At 39.9% G+C, this 26804-nt stretch overlaps 1 protein-coding gene across 1 annotated transcript in view; it reads right to left on the bottom strand.

The window, feature by feature from the left end:
* Positions 1-24053, bottom strand: part of LOC117542261 (filamin-B) — a gene marked incomplete at its 5' end in the record, with an annotated part of 50575 nt that extends 26522 nt beyond the window's left edge. The window contains 20 exon segments of the mRNA XM_034209831.1: positions 109-188; positions 478-595; positions 1553-1707; positions 2250-2340; positions 2422-2582; positions 6968-7091; positions 11193-11336; positions 12241-12354; positions 13337-13530; positions 13618-13754; positions 16704-16830; positions 17794-17931; positions 18110-18310; positions 19421-19583; positions 19806-19880; positions 20272-20390; positions 21106-21253; positions 22900-22997; positions 23484-23619; positions 23944-24053. Of these exon segments, the coding sequence (XP_034065722.1) occupies positions 109-188; positions 478-595; positions 1553-1707; positions 2250-2340; positions 2422-2582; positions 6968-7091; positions 11193-11336; positions 12241-12354; positions 13337-13530; positions 13618-13754; positions 16704-16830; positions 17794-17931; positions 18110-18310; positions 19421-19583; positions 19806-19880; positions 20272-20390; positions 21106-21253; positions 22900-22997; positions 23484-23619; positions 23944-24053 (2633 nt within the window).
* Positions 24054-26804: the final 2751 nt, after the last annotated feature.

Raw genomic sequence — 26804 nt, 5'->3', positions numbered from 1 at the left:
CAAGCAAGAACGATTCATTAAGTAACATTTTTAACACTTTTTTATACTTTCCTTTATGTAAACTAACCCTGGGATAATACCCAAGCTGATATTGATTTGAAGACTCACCACTGTCACCTCCAGACGACCTTGACCTCCTGCACCCTTTGTGTCCACCATAAACTGCTGGTCCTGATCCACCTCCGCTCCTGAAACACATTTATTATGTATTCATCATATTAGTAACAATATCAATCTAATACATTTTCTGGTGGTGCATTACACAACAGCAACACTTTATTCAAACATTTAATTAACCTGTCCTACTTTCAAACACGCATGCATTTTGACGTATACCTTACCGTTGAGCTTTTTGTTTACAAAGTAATGAACCACAACCCTGATTTACTTGATTTCATCAAGACTTTTCTCCATTTTTTGATAATTATTTTTTAACTTGGACAGAAAGCCATCAGGAAGCAGAGAGAGATGTCTTACTTCCTTCCAGGTTGTCTACGGTGACTTTGCTGAGATCCAGCGGTGCAGCGACGCCCACTGTGAAGGGGCTCTTTGAGATGGGGTCTCCTCCGTACGTCACCACGATCTTCTGCTCCCCCTGCAGACACATGACACATGCAGATACAACACTGAAGATAAGAGATATAATCCTTTATCAGTCCCACAGCTGGGACATGTGAAGTTAAAGCAGCAAAGGGAATTCAAGAAAAATCGATAATAAAGCAAAAATACAAATATATATCGACAGACTAAACCAGTGGTTCTCAAATTGGGGGGCGCGAGAGAGGCATGCCAGGGGGGGCGCGAGAGACCAGGAGGAAAAATGGTTAAAAAAAAAAAGATTTAAAAAAAAAAAAAATCATAATTAAAAAAATTATTGATTCGAAAATAATATGATGCAGTACAGTATTATTACGTGTTGAGAGATGTATCCATAGATCTCTTCATTTTGCTCTCAAAGTGCACCAGATTGATGCATTTAACTTCAATATTTAAAAATGAAATCTTCCCGGGGGAGCTTGCCCCCGGACCCCCCTATGTGAGGTCCACACACCACCTATAAAAATAGCACTTTACCCCTGCTAAGCTGATTATCGAGCCTTCATTGTAACAGTCGCGGGTACACTGTGTATATGCGTGGGGAATGTTGCAGTAGAAAATTCCACTGTAGCGACCGGTACATTAATGGGAAACCCTAAATGTTTGCGAACCCTCTATGAAACGTCAAGCTACCTGAGCTACTGAGCCTGACTATTTGTGTTGGGGGGGCCCGACTTTTTTTTTTTCTCCAAAGGGGGGGCCTGACAGAAAAAGTTTGAGAACCACTGGACTAAACCATTGAATTTACTTGATTGGACATAGAAAAGATTGATTTGCACAGCTTAGTGATCAAACTTACCATCATCTTATTTGACTGATAAAAGACACAAATCCCAAATGTGCATTTATTGTACCGTTTGCCGGTCAGGTGTGTATTTTATGCAGCTATTGATCAGGAGCATGTTTAATGCATCTGTTACATATATCCTCATGTGCTGCTATTTCTCTGGCGTACCTGTTGTACAGGTGTGTATTTGACAGTCTGGGAGTAGTCGTAGTTATCGATGATGTCAAAGTCGTTCACGGGAGAGGAGAAGGAAACATCCAGCGGGGCTTTACCGGCTCCTTTAGTCAGCACTGTGAAGTGAGTCGGCTTACCGCCCTCCACACCTGCACAGGGAGAGAGAGAACAGACACAAGGTCAAACTAATTAAATAAACAATGGTAAGTGCACACAGGGGTGGTTTTTAGAAGCAAGTGGTCCCTTACCAGCAATGGACACTTGGTGGATACTAGTCACTGATTGAACAACAAAACCTTGGGATGTCAACTCCAATATTTAAAACTCCTAGTGGTTGTTTGATATAGGAATATCGCTTATATTGTGAAAATGTTTCTTGGAAATGTGTTTCTGGAAACATTTATGGCCAAAAGTAAGCCGTGCATGTGGGATTTTCATTTTAGTTTGTGAAGAGGTAAAAACCAAACAACAAAGTATGGTTTACATTTTGAACTACCTTGTCATTTGCAAAGTGCATCCATTACTAAATGTGTCTTTCATTAAGTTTGATAACAGTTCATTTAAAAATATTTTCTTTGCACCTGGAAATGCCCGAAAAACTTTTAGGAGTTTTTTGATCATCATCAAAATCAGATTTGTTAGTCAATATAGAACTGTTAATAAAACAAAAAAGTGTGTGTGTGTGTCTCACCAGTGCGAGCCAGACCAGGACCATCTGCTTTGACCTTCGATGCATCGTGAGAGGGGTCGACCTTCACGATGAAAGGGCTCTGTGGAACTTCCTGTAGGGAAAAAAAGTCACATTGATTTTCATAAGAACAAACCATCAACATCTTTGTGTTTCTGTTTGTGTGTGTGTGTACCTTATCAGTGAACAGGACTTTCACAGTGAGTCTTCCTGCAGCAGGAGGCATGTATTTGACAGTGAACGTGTCGTTGGCGTTGGGGATGATGTCAAAGTCCACGTCGGCCTCTTTGTCACTGACCATGTTGGCGTCACACTTAATACCTACGCTGACATCACCTACAGGAACACAAAAACACTCAATATTTAATTTACACTGCACAGATAAGCAGACAGATTAATATATATCAATTCATGTATTTATTTGGAAATAGAAGCAATGGATTCATTATATTTTCATTGTTAAAAGATAATGAATCTTTCTTTACAATAGTATTATATTGTAAATATTATAATATATTTAATTATTTTAGTTGACTTATTTCAATACATATATCTTACTTTTATTGTTATTCTAGTGTTATGATACTTCACTTTATAATTATTATTTTAATGTGCTTGATCTATTTGATGTTATTAAATGTTTTACTTTAGTTCACATATAATACTGCATTTATATATTTTTCTTTGTGTAATACATATTATATAATGTATACTCTATTGTTTTTTATTCTTATGTTGTATGTTACTTTTCTATTCTAGTTACAAGAATGTCCTCTGTGACACTGTCTGCCACAGGGAGGTGCTAAAGGGATCCAGTATACTGCTGTTCCTTCATTGCATTAACTCATGTCACAAACATCTTGCCTGGGGATGTTACATGTCATAGACTCTCTAATGTAAACAATGAACAAACCTCGCAGCACAATCAAAGAGTTTACAGCAGGGGCACTGAGCCGTCAATCACAGCAGAGGAATTCAGAGTATGGGAGATTCCTCAAACACTGGCAACCTGAAAACTGCTTTCTCTTATAGGACTTTCCCCCAGGGGAATGGACACACAGAGGGTGTGTGTTAACACTGTACATCTTAAGCAATCAAAACCGTTAAGATAAACTTCAGGTGGTGACGCAATATTTCAACATTCAGACCATAAAAGGAAAATCCTTTCAGTATCAAATACTCACTACCAGCAGGAGCCTATTGGTGCTTTGCTGAGTAACAATTCAGTGATTGCTCATCAATTTATTAAAAAAAAACTCAAAGTCTTGCTTTCAAATACTTACTTAAAAAGTACAGTGGTATTAGAAACATAATGAACTTTAAGTCCCAAAAGTATACTGTAACAGAGATCCACTTATATATTAAAGACCCACACTCTTGCTTTAGCTTCTAACAAACCTAAAGTTCTCCTGTGTTTTTGTTTGTTCCATAATATCCTCACCTCAACAACTAAATATGTTGAATATGCTACATTATGTGGAGCTACATGAGGTGAATGAGCAAGATACATGTAGTGTATGTACTGCAGCTCTGTGAGAGACTGTAAGGAATTGGGGGTTGCAACCAATGGTGGAAAAAAGTACTGATACTGTACTTAAGTAGGGGTTAAAGTTAGGTACTCAAGTATTAAAGTAAAAGTACTCATTAATTTATATAATTGGTCAATATGGAGAACATTTGAGATAGTACTGAGCGAATTAGTAGTACATATATATCGTGTTAACCATGTAAAAAGTAACTTCATGTGTCAAATAACTGCAGTAGAGTAAGAATCTAAAAAGTTATCTGAAATGTCGTGGAGAAGTACGAAGTAGCAGAAAAGAGAAACACACAAGTAAAGTACAAGTACCCCAACATTATACTTAAAGGGGACATATCATGCTATATTTGAACAATATATTGTAGGGCCATACCTATATAAAGTATGTATAGTTTAAAAAAAAAAAAACCAAACAGATCCTGCTCTATTTGCTCTTTCCAGCCCTGTTTTTGCAGGGGGGCTGATTCTGTGAGCTGCAGCTGACCACACCCCCCTGCAGGAGAGGGGAGTGTGCTTTGAGATCAGCTGCTGGGCTGTCAGAAGAGGGGGAGAAAAAGAGATCTCTGTCCTCCGTGTTTTATTCTTATAGAGGTAAGAAGAGGAGTAATGGGGCAGAAACCCTCCTTTTTACGCAGCGGTCCAGACATAGACATCAAACGGCGACACATATTCAGTTGCCAGTTACTTTGGCATTAGGGCAGGGATATCTAGATACTTTCCAAGGTTTGACATAATGAATTGTCCATCCATCCATCCATCTTCTCCCGCTTATCCGTGGTCGGGTCGCGGGGGTAGCAGTTCCAGCAGAGAGCCCCAAACGTTCCTTTCCCTGGCCACATCAACCAGCTCTGACTGGGGGATCCCAAGGTGTTCCCAGGCCAGCGAAGAGATATAATCCCTCCACCTGGTCCTAGGTCTACCCCTTGGTCTCTTCCCAGCTGGACTGCCTGGAACACCTCCCTAGGGAGGCGCACAGGTGGCATCCTAACTAGGTGCCCGAACCACCTCAACTGGCTCCTTTCGACGCGAAGGAGGAGCGGCTCAACTCCGAGTCCCTCCCGGATGACCGAACTTCTCACCTTATCCCTAAGGGAGACACCAGCCACCCTGCGGAGAAAACCCATCTCGGCCGCTTGTATCCGCGATCTCGTTCTTTCGGTCATGACCCATCCTTCATGACCATAGGTGAGTGTAGGAACGAAAATGGCCCGGTAGACAGAGAGCTTTGCCTTCTGGCTCAGCTCCCTTTTCGTCACAACGGTGCGGTAAAGCGACTGCAGTACCGCTCCCGCTGCTCCGATTCTCCGGCCCATCTCTAGCTCCATTGTTCCCTCACTCGAGAACAAGACCCTGAGATACTTGAACTCCTTCACTTGGGGTAAGGACTCATTCCCTACTTGGAGTGGACAGTCCATCGGTTTCCTGCTGAGAACCATGGCCTCAGATTTGAGATAATGAATTGTGCTACTTTTAAAGCAAGCAACGATGTTTTCAAATCTGTAATCAAAAAGCTCCTCAAAAACGCTATCGAAGCAGTTCCTGCCGTTGCTACGTTAGTAGGACTAACGGACTATTTTTCTTAGCGGATGCATGCCAATTTAAATCAATACAACTATTTTTTAAATCAATAAAATCATTTTCTAAATCCATAAAAGCATTTCAATTAATATTGGGAGTCATATCGTTACTTTGTTGAGAATGTGGCCATGTAATAAGCGGGATAATGTGCAGCGACTTGGTCATTATGGGGAAAATAATAATGACCGCGTCGCTGCACATTATCCCTTATTATATAGAGTCATTATTCATTTGTTTTAAAGCAGAAGGCGCAAACGCTTGCCTCAGGGAGGGAGAAAAAGAGCCACAGCGGAGAATAAACAGAAGGGCAACCATGGCAACCATGCGTGGGAAGTCTTCTTCACTGCTTTTGTGGCAGACTACAGCACCACTTACAGGCCTGGCATATGTACTACAGCGTCTCCAGTGCTTTCGAGCGGCAATGGCCGGCCGTGGCCCAACCTCTCATTCCCCTGATAGGTGGATAATTGACCACTAAGCGGAGCACCCCTTTTGTGACGTAGAAAATAATTCAAATCTGGATCAGTCTGTATCAGATCCGTTACAGCCCCTTTTTTTTATAGAGATTTGGGTATAGAGGAAAAGAGAGAGGGTTGTATTTTCTGACAATTGGTGAGTTCCCTGACACACCGGGGACACATATTCATGTATAAAAGACGTACAAGAGTGCATTTTGCATGATAGGTCCCCTTTCAGTACAGCACTTGGTTGCATGCCACAACTGGTTGCAACAAACTATTATTATTATTTTTAATAAATGTCAGAAAAAAGTGAGGAATGTCCATCCCAGTTTCTCAAGTCCAAGTTAGGATCTTGAAATGTCTTTGGTCAGGCCAAAACACAAAGATATTATGTTGATATGAAATAGGGAAAAAAGCAGGGAATCTCCATATTTAAGAAGCTTATAGGAATGTACTGAAAACACGGATTAACAGTGGATAAATGGATTATTCTGCCGCAGCAATTGGTGAAGATTCAAAGGCTGCTTTGACAGGCAGAGACCAGTCTTCCTCCATCTTAAACAGTCTGGAAGCAATTTTAAACAAACTTTAGATGCTTTTTCCCCTTTCTTTTCTTTAAATTGTACGTGTAGTGAATTTATGACACTAAATAGATCCTGGACAGCAGAGCTCATTGTAATGCAAGTCATTTGCATGTATTCCTGCATGTACAGGTACAACTAAAAACGGCTTTGTTAGGTTGCTCTTTAATATATTTCTGTACATGGTTAGTGCAGGTAGATGGTGAAGTGTGAGCATGTGTGAGCATGTGTGAGTGTGATCTGCTCAGGAAGGTCAAAGTAAAGAATTTCCCTTCAGGATGTTTCTGCTTTGAGATCACCTCTAGTACATACCAGGGGGAAACGTATGTGTGTGTGTGTGTGTGTGTGTGTGTGTGTGTGTGTGTGTGTGTGTGTGTGTGTGTGTGTGTGTGTGTGTGTGTGTGAGAACCATTCACAGACCACATTTTAAAGGTCAATGTTTGTGTTGTTCTGACACAGATGGAAACTGATATACTGTAACACCAAATAAAACGGTATGTGGGGATATCCTGTCCTAATTGACACTATGTGTGTGTTTGTGTGTCCCTTTGTTCATCTCACCGTCTCCAGCTCCTGAACAGTCCACAGTGAAGTGTGTTGGCTCGTTGGCCTTCAGACCAGTTCTCTCCACTCCAGGACCAAACACCTTCACCATCTTGGGGTGGCTGCCTTTACCCACGTTCACCTACAAGCACCAAAACAGGAGACTATTAACACGATTATTTGACATTATTCCATCATTAAGATAATGCAATGTTAATAACAGCAAAGCAGTTACATTTTTCTTCCTATTTTAATCATTCATCGGAAACAACCACATAAATATGGAGCGCCACAGGGTTCCATCGTTGATCCCCTACTTTTCTGCTTTTTTACTTGTATATATATATATTTCACATTTTCAAACAGCATTTTTTTTTTTTTAAATCAATGTATTCCATATTTGGACAGGAGTTCCGAGACAAGAATTAAAGTAAAGCCCCTGAGATCAAGTGACATTAATATAAGTTGTGCATCAGAACTTTAGACATATATTTAAAATGGATAAGAGGCTTGTCCTGTTAAAAAAACCCAATAATGTTCATGTAAAGCATTTTCTCTTTGTTTTCTCATCAGCTGATTTCTCATCAGCTGATTTCCCGGCTGCAGCTCTAGAGGCACCAATGAAGAACTGATTGATATAGAGAGATAACAAGAACTCATATATGAATAAGTAAAAGCAGATCACATCTACAACTTACATTGTCTTAAGACTTTACCTCTAAAACACTGTTTACAAGAGTGGTCAGTTCATAATGAACCCAAAAATAATAACAGTACCATTATTGTCATTTAGTAATTAAATGAACAAGCTCTAGTTGTCTTTTATAGCTGCTCTAAGCATGTTCTACAGCAAGTTGGTTGAAAAACATGCGACAAGAACTGTTGGAAAACCAGCACTTTCAAGTACAGACATATGCTGCAGGGTGGAGTCAGTAAATTAGTTTTAAATATCAAACAAACGCAGCAAACACTGAGCTGAGATGAATGCAGTTGTTTATAAAGAGTGGGCTATACAGCCACAGAGTGTCTGAAAAACAGGGTGGGTTTTTTCTTTGGTAAAACTAAAATTATATTTTACATAATTATCACTTCAAATAACTACAGCTAAAAGTGAATTGTATGTAGGAGTATCTAGCCTACATAACTTACCAAGATGGACAAATACAAAAAAACATCACTGTCATGCATATCAGCAAATGATCCAAACAACACAGTAAAACATTGAAATGAAATTTCAGAATTTATTTATTTTGAAACCACACTAACTTCGACTTGTGACTCAACTTGATCGAAATGATTTTGGTTTTAGTACAGATGGTTAGTTTCAGTCAACATGTTAGTTACAGATTCACCGTGAGACAAAAAATATAATAAAAAATGCATGCACTTCATGTAGGCATGCAAGAAAACACATTTGACTAAATTAAACTTTGGTAAAACAAGTTCAGGGAATAAAATCGTTCAAACATATTTTGTTTAAAAGTATTACATAGATCAAAAGTCAACCCTTAATTAAAATATAAGAACGGTAAGCCAGTCAGGCATTTCAGATCATTTCTCTGACTTGCAAAGATGAGAAGCAGTACGTTTGTTTATCAGCCGTCTTCCAGGTTCTTTTAAGTGAAAAACTGAAAAACCAAGGGCAGCCAAAGTTGTATCAGTCAACCTCTTAAATTAAATTCATAAATCTTGTGAGTAGAAGTAAATATTCTGTTTTCATGAGAATCAGGACAACACAAAAACTGCAGCTACATGTAACACGTGTTGTCCACACCGCCTTCACCATCACTTTTTCACCATTCACTTTTAATGAAAAGGTGTTTTCAGCTGAGAGCTGGGTGTGACGGTTTACTTTTTTATTCACGTACTGTGTCAACATAAAGCTGGAAAAAGGTGCAGCGGATGCCTGCAGGCTGCTGCAGCTCACAACAAGCCTGTCGATCCATCACAGTGACATCAGCTCCAAACTTTGAAATAATAACTTTCAGACAAGTACAAACTTCTCTGCTGGAATGCTATGTGGACCAGTACAAATACCTGGGTAAACATACATTTCTCTATGTAGTAGAATGTTATTGTTCGACAATGACTGCTAAGAAAAGCTTTGAACAGATATACTAAACTGCAGTGTCCAGATTTTAACCCTCATTATGTCACTTGCAAAGTCTCTAAAAGCTCCAAAGCTGCATCAACTATGTTCTTCTATAAACTTTTGGACTTTGTACCTCTGACATTTCAACACAAAGAGAGGAAAGTCCTGGCCAAGTCCTGAAGCCGGTTGGCATCATCATAAATTCCTTAGCAGCACAGAAACATATATTCAGACATGTTCAAGGAAGTTCCTCATGAGACTTATTTGTCCTGCGGTGGAAACAAACCCTAACAACTGGGAGAAGGGAAGACAGCTGATAAACAAGGTCAAAAACCTCATAGCTAAAACTCTAAATCTGAAAAATGAAAAAGGTGGGTACATTGCAAAGAAGACAAGTGCATTTCAACTGTAAAATAAAAACCTTTCCACTTTGATTTGTTGTATATAATGAATATACTAAGTTATAGTTTGATTAAATACAATGGAGCAACATATTTAAATTCTTTAATCATATCATCATAAATGCAGATATAACATAGAGCTAAGAGAGCATCCTAAATGAATGCTTGTTAGATTAATTGTCAAGACTTTAATTATAATACATGATGTTAAAACTTGTGAAAAGGTTTTCATCCAACAGCATTAAGATTTATTTTCATTAAGAAATAAATGTATGCTGTTTTTGGGGTAGTGGTAAAAAAAAGCATAAAAAGAAAAGGTGCAGGGGTTACAGTGCAGGGAAGACTGGGGAAGTGCATGTGGGGGTTACATACAGAACATGCTTGTTGAGGTTGACAAAGACAAACCAGAGGTTGTTATAACAGTGCACAGACAGAGCTTACAGTGTGGTTATCTATTATATAAAATGTGAACATTATTTAAAAGACATACAGTTGGGTTTGTTGAACAAGTATTAAACAGTAGTGTTAGTTATGGCAGTCATGCTTATTTAGAACAGAACATTTCTATGATGAAAGTCAGGTATGCAGTTCAGATATTAAACAAATAAACACAGACTAATAGTTAAATATCACTTTGGCACATAAACAACAGATTAACATATGTTGTACTGCTGGCTTAATAACACATCACTTGTGGTTTTAATTAGAAACACAATCTAATACGTTTTTAAACGCCGTAGAATACTGCAGATACAGTATTACATTTTATATTAGCTACCAAGCAGATGTTTGTTACCCATCTGATATGCTAACAGGGTAGTATTTGGTATAGTTTTGTTCGAAAGAATACTTAAAGATTTTGTAATAAACACTTTCTTTTGGAGAAACAGATGAAAAAAAATCTGAGTGATGTCCATTATGGAACCAGTGTAGAGGATTTTGGGGGATCCATCAGCAGGCATTTACTATATTATTCCTAACTATGTTCTCATGAGTATATAATCACCTTAAACTAAGAATTGTTGTGTTTTTATTTCATTAGAATGAGCACTTTGCAAATACATAGAGGTGTATTGTTACCTGAAGGCCGCAGTAGTTCTGTGACCTGCTTCAAAAGGGGGCAGTGAGTGAAGGGTTCCCATGGTGGACATATTTCTTCATGTATTTTTTTAATCAATTTCTTAATTATGTTTGTTTTTACCTGAAGCAGTCCTCCTTTGTTTCTTCAAGTAGTACCCTATTCCTTTTTTGATATATGTTGTTTTTCTCGTTGTATTCTGATTAAATAGTCTTGTTTTTATTGATTTTTTATTTGATCGAATTGCTCCAAGTGTGAAAACGGTAGCACAAAGTTTAGTTAAAAGGGGTAGGAGATGAAAATCTAGAAGATACATGTTTCATCCATCCATCTTCTCCCGCTTATCCGTGGTCGGTCGCGGAGGTAGCAGTTCCCTTTTTTTGCATTCTTCTAAGACCTGACTTCAGTGCAGCTGATCTAGTAGCTGAACCTCTGCTCAGTGTATGTAGTGATGATGACCAGAGGCTTCTTAGTTTTACTGCCCCCTTCTTTAATATTCACCTGCCCCGTCTTAAAACTCCCCTTTGACTCTGATTGGACAACGCTGAAACTTTCTGCCTTAACTAAAGCTTCTGATTGGATGACCTTAGCACTTCCTGTCTTAAACGGGTCCTGGGGTTTGGGCGGGACATCTCTTCCTGTTTTAACGAGGAGCTGTGATTGGCTGCTTACCCTGAAGGGGCTGTTGGGGACGCTGACTCCTCCCCAGGTGACGGCCAAGGTGTGTTTGAGAGGGGAGGTGGGGGTGTAGGAGCAGGAGTACAGCCCCTCTCCTTTACTCCTCACCTTCACCTCCACAGGAAGTCCCTCTGCATCCTGACAGACAGAGAGACAGAGGTCAGGTTACATTACGGTTTACGATTCCCAAAATAAAACACTGAAATCCAAAAGTGTTTTTAGGTTTGAAGAACGATATAAACAAACTTCCTTGCTGCCTCTACGTGTGTGTGTGTGTGTGTGTGTGTGTGTGTGTGTGTGTGTGTGTGTGTGTGTGTGTGTGTGTGTGTGTGTGTGTGTGTGTGTGTGTGTGTGTGTTTTACAGTCTTCATGTGTGTTCACAAACTAGCTTCACGCCAAATACAATTTTCAGATTGAGTGTACGGTCTTCAGTACACAAACACACAGAGGACCTTTATTTTTCTTCTTTTACCTTCAATTGTGTCTTTGTTTGCTTATAAAATACTATACTACTACTTTGCTTAAAATACTCCAACAACTATTGCTACCATGAGAATTATTAAATTATCTTATTGATAAAGCACATCAAAAACAGTCAATATACTCATCGATAATGAAAATAATCAGAGTATAATCGTAGGCAGTATCAGAAATTCACACTTTTAAGATGCAGAAGCAGCAAACATAAGAAGACGCTATGAGAAACAACACAAGCAAATAACGTGCGTCACACGTCTGTCTGAGCAGAGACGAAGCAACAGCTCAACACCTTCTCTTTTTCTTCCTTAATCACCACACAACAAATGTGGATCGCTTTTGTCAGAAAGAACTCTCCCGCGAGGCCTTTCTTCTTTTCCGTAACTCGTGTGTGTTTTTTCACCAAATGTGGATTCGAGTGTAGACAGTCTTGTGAATGTCCTCCTTGTGAACGGTCTTGTATTGTTTGACCCCCTATTGTAGATCCTTAGTGTAATGTGCAAACAATTTGAAAACACCTAATAACCAAATAAGTATTCTGACATCTCTTATAGTGTGTCAGTACCTGAGCCGTGATCTTCAGAGGTCCCTTCCCAGCATCCTTAGCGCTGACCGTGAACTCTGCCGGTTGGCTGAGCAGGCAGCCGGTCTTCTCCAGACCCGGCCCGTAAGCCTGAACCTACAACCACAGAACCAACACTGATTATTTCATACATGTTTAGAGGCAAGGACCTTCTCATAGTATTCCTGTTCATTTCTTTGAATATGTACTTTTGACGTTATAACTTTTCTAATTTGAATATATAAGAAGTAATGTAATAATCCTAAATAAGGATGTTTTTAATTGAGGTTAAGTTTATTATTGTATGCCTAGAAAGAATATATATATATATATTTTTTTTTCTAATTCAGCACTGGTACTTTAAGAGTGTGCACCCTTGCACATGTTCATCAGATATTTTGGAATCGAGTGGAAGCTAAACTGGCTGTAAAGTGATTTGTCGTTTTGACAATTAGTTTTATATCATCAAGCTTAAAATACTCTGGCGTTATTACCTTCTTGATTCACATGTGGAATACAAGTTTGTTTTGTTTTCCAAACTTTACAATAGAAATCAACAAGATTTCAGTAAACATCAGATAGACTCAGACCACGATTAACAGCTAAATTGCATTTCTGCAGTTACAATTATCATGCGGAAATCCGGCCAGGTTCAAATGTTTAAAACAGAATCTTTTCAAAGATAATTTTGAGTTGTATTGCAATTGCAAAACGGTGAGATACTTCCGGGTTGGCCTTAAGGCTGTGCAATATATCAATGTTATATTAATTGAAATACGAGGTTGGATATCGTGTTAGATTTCGGAGAGCGTAATATATTTATATCGATTAAGGGTCTCCTGGTTTTTAAAGGAACCATTACAGTAAAGTGATGTCATTATTTCAACTTTCCAGACTGTTCTATCTTTTTCCTATAACCACTCTATCACTTTTTCATCAGTAGTAATGATTATTTATCATCTCATTATGTTAAAATATATTGAACCCACCAGTAGGTATTTGGTCAAAAATATTGTGATTTTGTCAACATTGCCCAGCCCAAGATGGCCTTCAAAAAATACAACCTGCAGCGCTTCATCAGTTGTTGTGTCTTTCTGACCTTTTCAGAGTCACTGGCGTTGTTGTCGGGGACTATGAAGGCCATGAAGGGGCTGTGTTCAATGTCCTCCTCATCACAGGTCACGTGGACGGCGTACTCCCCGGCCTCCAGCGGCCAGTATCGGACATCACAGGAGCCGTCGTTCTGGTCCTCACACTCGATCTTAGCCTGAGAAGGACCCTCGATGGCAAACCCTGAAGACACAGAAGGTGGGATTAGACTGAATGTAAAGTGGGGGGTTAGCAGAATTGTGTCCAGCAGTAAAACCAAGAATAACTCACCAAGCACTCCAACATCAGTGCCCACGGACTCCACTACAAAGGCGGCAGGTTTACCCACAATGCCCCCCTCCAGGCCAGGACCCCAGGCCCTGATCTGCTGAGGCCCCGCTTCACGACCTACTGACACCTCGAATGGACTGAAAGAAGAAAAATACTGTCAGAAAGCATAAATCACATAGTAGTAAAGAGTGTGTGTGTAGCTTTGATAAGACAGCACACTACATTCAATTATCCTTGAGGACACACGTGCGTGTGTGTGCGCGTGTTTATGGTGTTCATGTGCGTTCAGAAACTAGCTTCACGCCAAATAAAACTGTCTGTTGGGATTTACTGTCTTCATTACACACACTTTCCTTTTTACTTTTTTCCCCTCTAGCCTTCAATTGTGTCTTTGTCTAACTTTTTTTAAAGTGTCTGCCAAAACGTCCCCCTACACCAACTACTACTTCTGCTGTTACTACTAAAAATAAGGAAATCAACCATTTAAAAAAAGCCAATTTAAATAGAAATAACAAGCGTTAACCAGGGTGCTTTACAATTAAAAATAACAGGGCCAAATGGCAGTTGATATACCACAACAATGCCATCCCATACTCGAATAAATATGTTATAGTAACAATATAATTATTTATAATTCATCATAATAATAAGTATTATTCTAATTGATTTATTATATACTATTTTCATCAAAATAATATTTGTTTTGTAATATTTCAGCAGTAAAACATACGTTTAGCACCACCAATGCCATCTGTGCTGTATTTTAATTGGTGCATCTGTGTGAGTGAGCACTATAAACACTGTTATATCACTTCCCTTCCTAACGTGCATTTCCGAGCACACAGCTGTACAGATGTTTAAACCGGCTTTCTCTCATCTGTGATTTAGCCTTCTGTAGATGATCCGTGTCCTGGTGCATCTGTAACGTATGAACACCGAGGTCTCCGGGCTACCTGTAGCTGGGAGTTAAGACAGGCTGGACATTTAACTTGGCCACATCTGGACCAAGCCTCTGAGCAGGCTGCACAGCTGCATCAGATGTGCAGCCTGCTCAGAGGTCCACCAGGTTCAAAGGCTTTACTATCATGTGCACAAAAGCCACAGTGTAGGTCGGCAATGAAAATCTAAAGTCCCAGTCTCCTCTAACAGTGCAACAAAATACAACTAACAGACACCTTTTACTTTTCTAAATGTCAAATTAAACTATATTTATTCCACCAGGTATTTAGTAAATGTAGTTTTTCTTCTACTATCAACCAATCAAAGTTCATTTATATGGCCCAATATCACAAATTGCACACTTGTCTCAGGGGGCTTTACAGTGTGTAGAGCTCATGACACCCTCTGTCCTTAGACCCTCACATCGGAAAAGGAAAAACTCCCAAAGAAACCCCCCACAGTTAATGGGATAACATGGGAGAAACCTCAGGGAGAGCAACAGAGGAGGGATCCCTCTCCCAGGACGGACAGACAGACGCGCAATAGATACTGTGTGTAAATTAAAAAGACAATACATTTTCAACATAGGTAATCCAAATGCTAGAAAAGATAATATGTCTATATTTAAAAGAAAATGAAGATGGGTCAAAGTGGATATCGACAATCTTCCAGGTGATGCCAAACAAAATATGCCGTTCACAAGGCAGGACCACGACTAATGATCCAGACATTTCCAACTGGCAACCTAACATTTCCCTTTTTGTTCTTCCTTCCTAATGCAGCCACCAGGGATCTTATTCATATAGAATTAGTTTTTCCAGTGATTTCCAAAATGTTGTATGCAAGAGCTTTGCTGAAAAACCTACTCACAGAACTTCCAGCTCAGGACTCAAAAACTAAAATGGCTGCACCACTTTTAGCAAGAAAACTCTGGTTATTCATTTAACATGAAGTGTTCTGTTCATCTGTGCACATGTGTCTGGACTTTTAAACAATTGAATCATTATTTTTTGTATCGACAAATGCGTTCATAAACATAGTTAAAGTGTTTACATGACACCCTGAATTCTGTTTTTGATCAGAGTACTTCAGGTAGCTTGTCCTAATTTGTATAATCTGGATAAAAAGCTTGAAACTCTCTCCCTGTCTGTCTCTGTGTCTGTCCAGCAGATAATCAGAAACAGTGATAGAACATGTTCTCTGTGTGTTACAGTATCTGGATAACCCAACAGTCAGCGCTGGATGAAATAAAACAAACATGCTCAAGGTCAGCTTCTCCAAACCTCCACAGATTTGAAGATTGCTTCTTCATTGTGGGAACATTCTCTTGTGTCTGACCTCTGAGGCTGCCTGTGTGTAATTATGACTCAACAGCATTTAGACACAGGACATGACTGTGAAATGTTTTGCTGCATTTAATTATATATTTACAGATATTTCCCTAACATGTACAAGTTCAGATAGAGATCTTGTTTGTCTAAGTGTGGCTACTCATCTTGCTGTCGAGAGTCCCATTACATCTGGCTGCTTTTTACATGCGGAACTCCCTGTATTATACTTGCACTTCTAATTTAGTTAATAAAAACGATGACTTAATAAGTGAATTACTTTTTTCTCCATGACTAAGATTATGATGAGAGGGCAACGATGTCATTCAATTCTAACTGTTGTATTGTGCTGTAATATAATTGTGGAATATTACTGCAAAAACAAGTTTAAAAACTTGAACAAAATCTCTATTTTATGCGTTGATAAAAAGATTACAAATTGTTGCAATGCAGCAGTTCTGTTTTCTGTACAGCCTAAATAACTTTCTTCAGTTTGAGTCATCAATGACAACAACAGGGTTCGGGAGGTCTACCTATAAAAGACTCAAATGTACTTTTTTGCAAGGGATTTCAATGAATTTCTTTGACTCAAACTATACAATAATATTTACAGTTTTAACAAAGATAAGACTTAAATGTCCACAAAGCCCTGGTTTGGTTTAGTCAACCAAACCAGGATGAGGGTCACTGAATATGATAAAAGCCTGAGACTAAATAAAGAACACATCGGACACAACACTCCCACAGTGTTTGGCTCCAACCATTCAGATCAGATCATGTGCTGAGGTCATTTTCTGAACACACACAGTAACAGCTCACCTCTTGGGGATGTGCTGACCCCCCCAGGTGATGGAGACGGTGAATTTTCCGGGGCTGTTGGGATAATACTCGTAGGAGAACACACCGTCCTGACTGGAGATCAGCTTCATCGGCTCCTCGATGCCCTCTACACACACACACACACACACACACACACACACACACACACACACACACACACACACACACACACACACACACACACACACACACACACACACACACACACACACACACACACACACACACACCACACACACACACACACACACACACACACACACACACACACACACACACACACACACACACACACACACACAACACACACACACACACACACACACACACACACACACAACACACACACACACACACACACACACACACACACACACACACACACACACACACACACACACACACACACACACACACACACACACACACGGGGGTTTGTTCAGATGTGTGTATCTCACACCGCACTGTGATTCATGATTTAGATCATTTCATAATATGTTAATATGCTATTAATGTCTTTCATTTTTGTAAAGCACTTTGAATTGCCTTGTGTTGAAATGTGCTATATAAATAAACTTGCCTTGCCTTTAGTCAATAATAATAAATAAAATATTTATTAAAAAAGGAAAAAACTGAACATGCCTCTGCATTTACCTTTCATAAACAAATGTGAAATGAAGATGTATCCTCTGGGGCTCAACCATGTCTGGATAAATGCCACCAACACCATATTTCATTTGAAACAAAAAATTGTTGGCAATTTTGGAAAAAATTACATCAATTTTGGGGGAACTTTCCAGCGCTCTGGAGTTATTGGAAGTCTAAAAGAATCCTATGCAGCACTGAGAACTAGCATCAGCCAAAAATAACACACTTACATTAGTGTAGTCCTATCTTTATCTGCCGTTGTGCAGACATACCAGTTTAACAGAGACAATAGACATGCAGAAAAAGAAAAAGGTGCCAAAGATTCCACTGTCGCTTTCAGATTAAAATGTCAATGTTGTCAATAAAGCTTCAAATGTTTGGGTGTAGTCCTTTCAATTAACTCTGCAGTGTAAACACTCACTGGGTCCTTTGACGACGACCTTCAGCTCTCCACTGCCGGCGTTCTTGGTGTCCACCTTGAAGTCCCCGACCTGCTTCACTCTCATTCCTGCCGGCTGCAGCCCCCGCCCCGTGGCCCGGCACGCCCCCGGCATGCAGGCTGCTCAGACCCAGAGAAACACACACATCAGGAGAGGAGACGCATTACAGGAAGGTTCAGTAGGGCCATGATTATTTTACCATACACACCATTTAGCCGACTTACAATAAATGCAATCAGCCGTGAAGATAAAACAGCAAGGATACTGCAAGTTCATTAGCTTAAAAAAAGGACTCACCGGGGCCCACGTCCACGCTGAAGGGGCTCTTGGGGATCCCCGCCCCTCCGAAGCTGACGGTGACGGTGTGGGGGCCGGCCTGGGTGGGCTTGTATGTGCAGCGGTAGGTGCTGTCGCCCTTGTCCTCCATCATCACCTCCACCACGTTCTGCCGGCCCTGAGGGTCTCGGATCATGGCCGTCACGTCCCCTGTACCGGCCCCTGCTCAGAAACATCACCAGTCAGCCTTATACCTCAGTCACTGCTGTAACTTGAATATATTGATATGGTGAAAACACATCACCCATGCTGAAAATATGATAACAGATAGAGAAATGTTTTGTTAAGCCAGTAGAAGAAATGCTCAGATCTTTTAGTTCAGTAAAAGTACAATAGTATTAGCATTGAACAAGTACAAGCACTCAACCACAGCTGATAAAGATGGAGCTCATCTTAACCTGAAGTTATTTATAAATGTGAATGTATGTCTTGTGTAAAAGAACTAGTAAAAAAGCTAAACTATATTATTATACTAAATATATTGGAGTATAAGTCTAGAGTAGCATGAAATCAAAAGAAAAAGTAGCGGGAAATTGAACTTAAAAACTGAATTATAGTAATTTAAACAGGGGTAAAACATTAACAGCGTGCGCTGCCATTCAGGGGGAGAAGGTTTAGTTTGAATGTGACAACATCTCTGTTTTTCTGGAAACAGAGGGATCTGCACAGTTTTGAATGACATCTTTCAAATAAAAAACATTACGATTTCTGTACTACCGGCACCCACTGAGCTGAATCTACACTAGCTCTTAAACTTACAAACAAATAGGTATATGACCAAAGGGTAATGTTGTGGTATATAAAAAAAATAGAATGAAAAGATTTTTATTTTTTTTAAAGACACATCTTAAAAAAACAACTTGATGCAGCAGGTTGATAAAAAGCACAACAGTGCTTTTGTGCTTTAAGCAACAACTTTACTCAGTATTCCTGACGAGCTGACTCATGTCAAGAAGCCTCCGGTGTGTGTTACACAGAGAACAATGAGCGGGGGGCAACTGAGGCGAGTCACAGACCGCCTGTGTGTTGTCTTCTACAAAACCAAGCTTCAATCTCAAAGGTGGTTTACAGTCTATGAAATCACTTCCTGTCTGAGGGACAGATTGGAAGGAATGCTACTATAAAGACAATTTGTCTCTGTGTGTGAAACCCCCTCAGAGGTGGTGTGTGTGTGTGTGTGTATGTGTGTGTGTGTGTGTGTGTGTGTATGTGTGTGTGTGTGTGTGTGTGTGTGTGTGTGTGTGTGTGTGTGTGTGTGTGTGTGTGTCTGACCTGCAGTGTAGATGTCGAAGTAGGTGGGTTTGTTGGCGATGTTGCCCACAGGTTCGACTCCCGGGCCTTTCACTGTGACCTTGGAGGCGTCGCCCAGCGCCTTGTCCACGCTCACCTCAAAGGGACTTTTGGGAATCTGCTGGCCTGCAAACATCACCGTTACCTAGGAAACAAAAACAAATGACATTGATGTTAGAGCATGAATGATAAAACTTCCTTCCACAGAATTTCAGATCTTAAATAGGGATGAGTTAAGTAGCTAAGTTTGACTTTAAAAATAATTTCACTCAGTTGTATGGCAAAGAAAAAATACATTAAGAGCTAAATACATTTAACCTTTTTTAATGTATTTTTACATGTTTACAGAAAGAGAAATGACCCTTACCTTGTGAGTTCCCATGACTTGAGGAATATATGTGACGCCGAGCGTCTTCTTGCCCTCATTAGGCTCCGCCTTCAGCTGTTGGACACACAGAGAAATACTGTTTTTAGGACTAAACGAACAGCCAAATAAGCTTATATCACATCTCCCCCAATTTAGAAGAAACACAAAAATATATACTTTTAAATAACATTTGACTGAAATTAAGAAATGTAGATGTTTTTTCCATGTGAAGAAATTCTCATATAGAAAATAAAAGTAATATGGTAATGAAAAATGATATTAAAGTAAACACAATAACTCAAACTTAACTTGAACAAAAGCTCAAATGAAACCTCCTCTTGCATCTGTAGGATTATCACATGATAGTCTTTTGAATGTTTTTAAATCACTGACAGACCTGGGAGTTGATAAACATTGTTTCTCAATATGGCTCCTATACATCTCTACAGATATTCTGGGGCCGTACCTCCTCTCTGGTGCCGTCGGGATGGTCCAGGTAGACGGTGACCTGCCCCTGCCCGGCACTGAACGTGTCCACAGTGAACACGGCCGGACGCAGCACCCGGTTCCCTGTCGGCTCGATACCTGCAGGAGAACACAACAACACCCAGTCAGTAAACATTAATGTTACTTCTTACTTACTGCATCACTTACCTGCTGTATATCTGCACTCACATACCAATACATATAGATAGTTATACTGCTGACCACACTGCAGTTCTGACCTCTAGACAATCCATATTTATCAGTGTAACTGTCTGTATAAATCTGATTATCTATATGACACAGACTTTTGGTAATATTCTACTTTCTGCACTATATATTGGAGCTTTTTCATATTTATACACCCTAACTCTTGATTCTATATTCATTTTACAATAATAATAATAATAATAATAATAATATAATGACAAAAACTTGAAAATGAATCCAGTTTCAGTTTTAGATCCATGAGTTTGAAAGTACATCAGCGGTCAAAAAAATATAATATGTGACGTGGTTTGGTGTGTGTATGTGTGTGTCCTGCTTCCTGTAACAATTTCAAGGTAATTTCTTCCTGCAGGCTACAATTGGTATGTGTGTGTGTGTGTGTGTGTCAGATACAGAGTGGCTTCCTTTGTTCACACTAACAGTTGCTCACTTCCTCACATTGTAAGACAGACCCGTGCTCCATTAGCATACACACACTCGGTGGAATAGGTCACACGCACTTTTTAAAATACATCTGCAAAAATATAATGAACTATGAACAGTGTGTGTTCTATTAAACCATTTTGTTTTTCAGTTTTAGTGTGTGTACCTGGTCCATATGCGCGGGCCTTCTTGGGGTTGAGTTTGGGTTTGAGAGGGGCTCCTGGCTTCAGTTTGGCCTTGGGGAACTGAGACAGGTAGGTCATCACCGACTGCTCGTCCACACTGGGGTCCATGATCTCCTCTGGAGTTATCACCTGCACACACACCAAGACGGGTCAGAATTATGATAATAAACTTAAATACATCTGTAAATTATTGAAAATCTCTAAAATCAGATTTGGACCGTCAGTGTGTACGTGGCTAATCTCTGTTATTTAAATTAAAAAACAAAAAAATTAGACGGATGGTACTTTATAATTCGATAGTAATTGGTTTCTGGTCAATCATTGTAATATTTTGGAAATGATTTGAAGAACATGAATATCCATACCAAATATACAGTAGTATATCACATTTTATTTCATGTATTTAAGTCAACTTTAATTAAATCAAAATGAAATTGTTGCTGTCTATAATCATCTATGATACAATATATCAAATATAATTATTTCACATGACAAACTAATGATAAAACACTATAACAATTATAGCATTAATAATAATTAGGAAACATCACTAATGATCATTTTAAGGTTTTCCTTCACAGGATTTAGTAAAGTGTTTTACTATAAATGAACCATTTCCTAAAGATGATCATAAAACCTTTCCAAAACGTTGCTAAATGTCAACAAACGTTGCTTCTCCCCGTGTTGCCGAGACTCAGAGCTACTAACTGAAGTAAACCGTTGATGTGAATCACGAGAAAGCATTTATTGACACATATTATCCACATTTCAGCGATACAAAGTGAAATGAGAATTAGGCACTTTTCCCATTAAGATTTCCCTTCATTGAGACCAAGGAGCCCGAAGCAGAAAAGTCCGGTATGTGGCAGGGAAGTCCTGAACTCTGTCACACCATACAGTCCCTGCCCTCTTATTCTGATCACGTCATTTCCCCCACACATCACTCTGCTTCACATGCTCAGCTGTCGGATATTTAAAAAACTCTTTACAATGTCAGATCTTTGAATGGAATTAACTCATTTTCCACCATCATGGGTGTGAGGTTTGTCAGCTTTTCTCTGGAGGAGACTTCCTGTGGGTGTCAGCAGACTAACAGGAAGCAGAGCATAACGTAATGCAGCCGTTGCACAAATTACAATTCCACTATGAATATGAAATCAGATTTCTTCACTTAACTGCTGGAGTTGTTCTACATACTGAAGAAAGGGCTTAAAGTTAAGTGACAAACATAAGCTTTAATATCTGCAGCAGTTATTCCAAAGTGACATAAATACTTTCCTAATCATTTCCCCAAGAACAGTCTTTTGTTACATAAGCCATTATAATACATCTCCGTTTCAGCTCAGGTTGCATCCTCTTGCTTTAAACAAAAGTGTGTAAAACAAAGTCAGTGAGTTTCCTCTGCTGCTAACAATCAGGAAACCAAACAGCGTCTGTGAGGAGCTGCCAGCGACTGTTGACCTCTGGAGGAAATCACAGCAGAGCTACTTCTGTTCTGAAAGGCTGCACCACTCAGAGATAATGTGATGGTCATCAGCTGTTTGCACAGTGCAAGATGCAAAGCCCCTGCATCTAAATGTATTAGAGCTTAGCATTGTTAGCATTCAAGGCTACAGTAATAATGAATTTAATTTGTTATATTCGTTACTTTCTGTTATACATTCAATCAAAGAGAAACGTCTGTATGTCATGACTTAAAAAATGTAATAAAAATATTGAATAATACAAATGAAAGGTAAACAAATGTAAATGTGTCATTTAAAGAGGAATCTAACCTGCGGGATGCCCAGCCAGTCGTCAGCCAGCTGCATGGCCTCTGTGGCGTTCATCACTGGTTTCACTGGATCCCAGGTCTCCCAGTCGGGACACAGGCCTGCAAACACACACACATCATTTATTAATATAAATAGATACGTATAAGTAAATACAATTATTTTGCATACTATTTACAGACTAAAATAACACACACACACACACACACACACACACACACACACACACACACACACACACACACACACACACACACACACACACACACACACACACACACACACACACGACACACACACACACACACACACACACACACACACACACACACACACACACACACACACACACACACACACACACCACACACACACACACTACACACACACACACACACACACACACACACACACACACACACACACACACACACACACACACACACACACACACACACACACACACACCCACACACACACACACACACACACACACACACACACACACACACACACACACACACACACACACACACACACACACACACACACACACACACACACACACACACACACACACACATTACCTGGTGCGCAGCTGTCCACCAGCGCTCCCAGTGCCATGCCGTTCCTCCAGTCCTTGCTGAAGTTTTTGATCGGCATGTCAGGCACTTTGTTCTGGATCCAGCCCAGCAGACGCTGCTTAGGTGTCTTTGACTCTGCCTGCAACAACAAGCACCAGTCAGTCACATTTCTCACAGCGGTTTGTAATTGTGATGTATTGTCTTTTTAATTTTCAGGTTATACCATTAAAAAAAAAGAAGTATTTATGTAACAATGAACATGTTTTGTTTGCTTTGTGTTGTCAATGAGTGTATAGAATGTAATGCCTCTTTAAAAAATGTGAGACCATCCACAACGTTCTCAGTATCCAATTACCCAAACACGACATTCAGAGAATTTTCAAATAATTCAACATAGCACCTTTATTTATTTATTTTCTGAAGTCATGAGACAGATACAAGTCAATATAAAATCTTCTGTTACCTCTTCTTCCTCGCCCTCCCAGACTGGCATGGAGATGGAGTAATGCAGAATCAGAGTCCAGACCATACCCAGGATCAGCTTCAGGTTGCCGTCCACGATGGCTTTAGAGTCTGAAGAAGGAGGAGAGAATTTTAACATACATATATCAAATATATATAAAAGTCTTTTTAAAAGGCCTTGTGACCCTATGGCGCGGTCTAATTCCCAAATCATAAGTTGAGAGTCCACTTTAGCAGCATGTAACTGAGGAAAATAACTTTAATGATAATAAAACATGATTGACATTTCAAGTCTCATTGAGCTGATTTTCAAAACATAATAAATACAAAAAATAACAGGGGCCACCGAGAAGGTTAAACATGATTAAAATAAAATCCAACACGACAAAACTCAGGGTGAGAAAGAAAATAATATGATATTGAGATATTAACAACTTCATTTTAAAGGTCCCATGTCATGGCCATTTCTACTGATCATAATTCCATTGTTGAGGTCTACTAGAATAGATTTACATTGTGCAATTTTCCAAACTCACATTGGTTTCTCACACAGCATATAGTATGTGGATTTACTCTCTGTCCTAAACGGCTTGTTGGAGCTCCTGCCGACCTCCCTATGAGCCCACTGTGCTCTGATTGGTCAGCTCGCCCACTCTGTTCTGATGAGTCCACCACCGTTACAGCGGGACATCAGTGATTATGTGTTACAATGGAGTTTGATAGCAACCAGAAAATGACACCAGTAATGACAAACAGATGAGAATGCTGCATGGGGTCTGGGTGCCGTGTTGGCGGGACGTTGTGGGGCTCGCTGCTGGAGCGGACAGTGTGAGCTGGGTTACTGGTGTCGTTTCCTGGTTGCTACGTGGGGTCTGCGGAACACGACGAGGCCCGGTCCGAGCACACACAGACTCACAGCCCGCTGTCTCAGGCTGAGAAATCCGCGGAGCTGCAGCTGAGAAAAATAAGGCTGGCTGAGTGTGTGTGTGTGTATGTGTATGTGTATGTGTATGTGTGTGTGTGTGTGTGTGTGTGTGTGTGTGTGTGTGTGTGTGTGTGTGTGTGTAGCTCCGCGGATTGGTCCATTTCGAAAAAGAGAAATCTCCAACGAGGCGTTCTGGGGCAGCACAGACAGGTCTTTTCGGTGTTAGAGTTTTACTCCCTACAGGGTGTACTTTGAGGGTTTGTGACTCTGCAGACCGTTTACATGCAGAAACACCTTCATAACACACAAGGGGACGGGTAATAACCAGAAAAGCATGACATGGGACCTTTAAGTTTGTATTGTCAGAAAAGTTTAACTGCAGAAACCACAGCCTCAACTTCTGATCAACCTGTGTGTCATCCTACTGCAGAAAACTGAGGCTTATTTCAGATGGGGATGAAAATGGTGCCACACTGAGCCCAGATGGAGATAACAACCTGTTCCCAGTTAACTGTCAATATTCAGGTTTTACCCTTTTTTTTTGCAGAGCAGAACAGAGTGCAGCAGGGTAACGTTACTCATTAATCAGACCTCACTGTACCAGCTGGTACCACACACACACACACTTATTTGCTAATCTTTGGTTGCAGCACACTGAGTTCAGAGTGAAAAACACAAAACATTCCAGTCATTTTTAATCTCCGTCTGCATTCCTCTTTCCTATAATAACAATGTATTCATTAAAGGGAAACTCATTTATAATTGTCTGCTTCCTTGCTCTATATAGTTTCAAAGTTGGTAGGGCGGGGTGAAATATGTCAAGGACATCAGGGTAAATCTGAGATTTGTGTACAGTATGATAAGAAACATAAAAATAAAGAAAAAATTGACACGGAATGGAAATATACAAAAAACCAAGGCAAAAAACACAGTATATTAAAGTTTAAAATGGAGAGCTGCGCAGATTTTAAAAGAGGAGGCATTTTACAGAAATGTGCAAAATATAAGAGGGACGAGCAGTATAAAAATGAAGAAGATTTTTACACGCATTAATGGATTAAAGTAACTATGTTGTCCTTGTATATGTTGTCCTAAATCAGATGCAGATCTTATTTTGATGTCTGCCAAGTAGGGGAAGGTTTAGGCTTGTGCTCTTTCTGTGCAGGATTTCTGGATAAGTACAGGTCTGGTTTTCATGGAACTTGTTGGAAAGAAGGATACATTGCATTATCAATCCTGTTACTATTTTAGTTAATGACCTCATATTAGTAGAGGTTCTCTTTATATCAGGCAAGCTGTGGCTCCTCTATTACAAAATGCTGCAAAAAAACAGGATCAGTTTCATTAAAGTTATAGCAGCACACCCCCCTACAGCCTTCAAACCAAATATGTTGTTATTATTATTATTCAACAACAAGCTGACTTTCAACACTGTGTGTGTGTGTGTGTGTGTGTGTGTGTGTGTGTGTGTGTGTGTGTGTGTGTGTGTGTGTGTGTTCGTGTGTGTTCGTGTGTGTTCGTGTGTGTTCGTGTGTGTTCGTGTGTGTTCGTGTGTGTTCGTGTGTGTGTGTGTGTGTGTAATACATCATATGGTGAATGTGCAGCTCTGCTCCACTGTCAGCAGACCAGCTGTGCCAAAAACATGTTTCAGCAACTCAGGTTTAGGTGGAGCTTTGGGAGACTGCTGCCTCAACCACGGGTGACACAACACTGAGGGAGGATACACTTCACAACACACACACACACACACACACACACACACACACACACACACACACACACACACACACACACACAGGAGAGGTTGCGACATCCTGCTTTCTACATTCCTAATCTCTGTTTTTCCAGAGTTAACTCACTTATTTATCTCTTTGTATATCTGTCTTTTTTCCCCCTCTTCTAACTCTATCATTCTCTCTACTTCTCATCACATACAC

Source organism: Gymnodraco acuticeps, unplaced genomic scaffold, assembly GCF_902827175.1.
Source record: "Gymnodraco acuticeps unplaced genomic scaffold, fGymAcu1.1, whole genome shotgun sequence".
NCBI lineage: Eukaryota > Metazoa > Chordata > Actinopteri > Perciformes > Bathydraconidae > Gymnodraco > Gymnodraco acuticeps.
The sequence above is the reverse complement of the archived record's forward strand: the minus strand, read 5'-3'. Positions and strand labels throughout refer to the sequence as shown.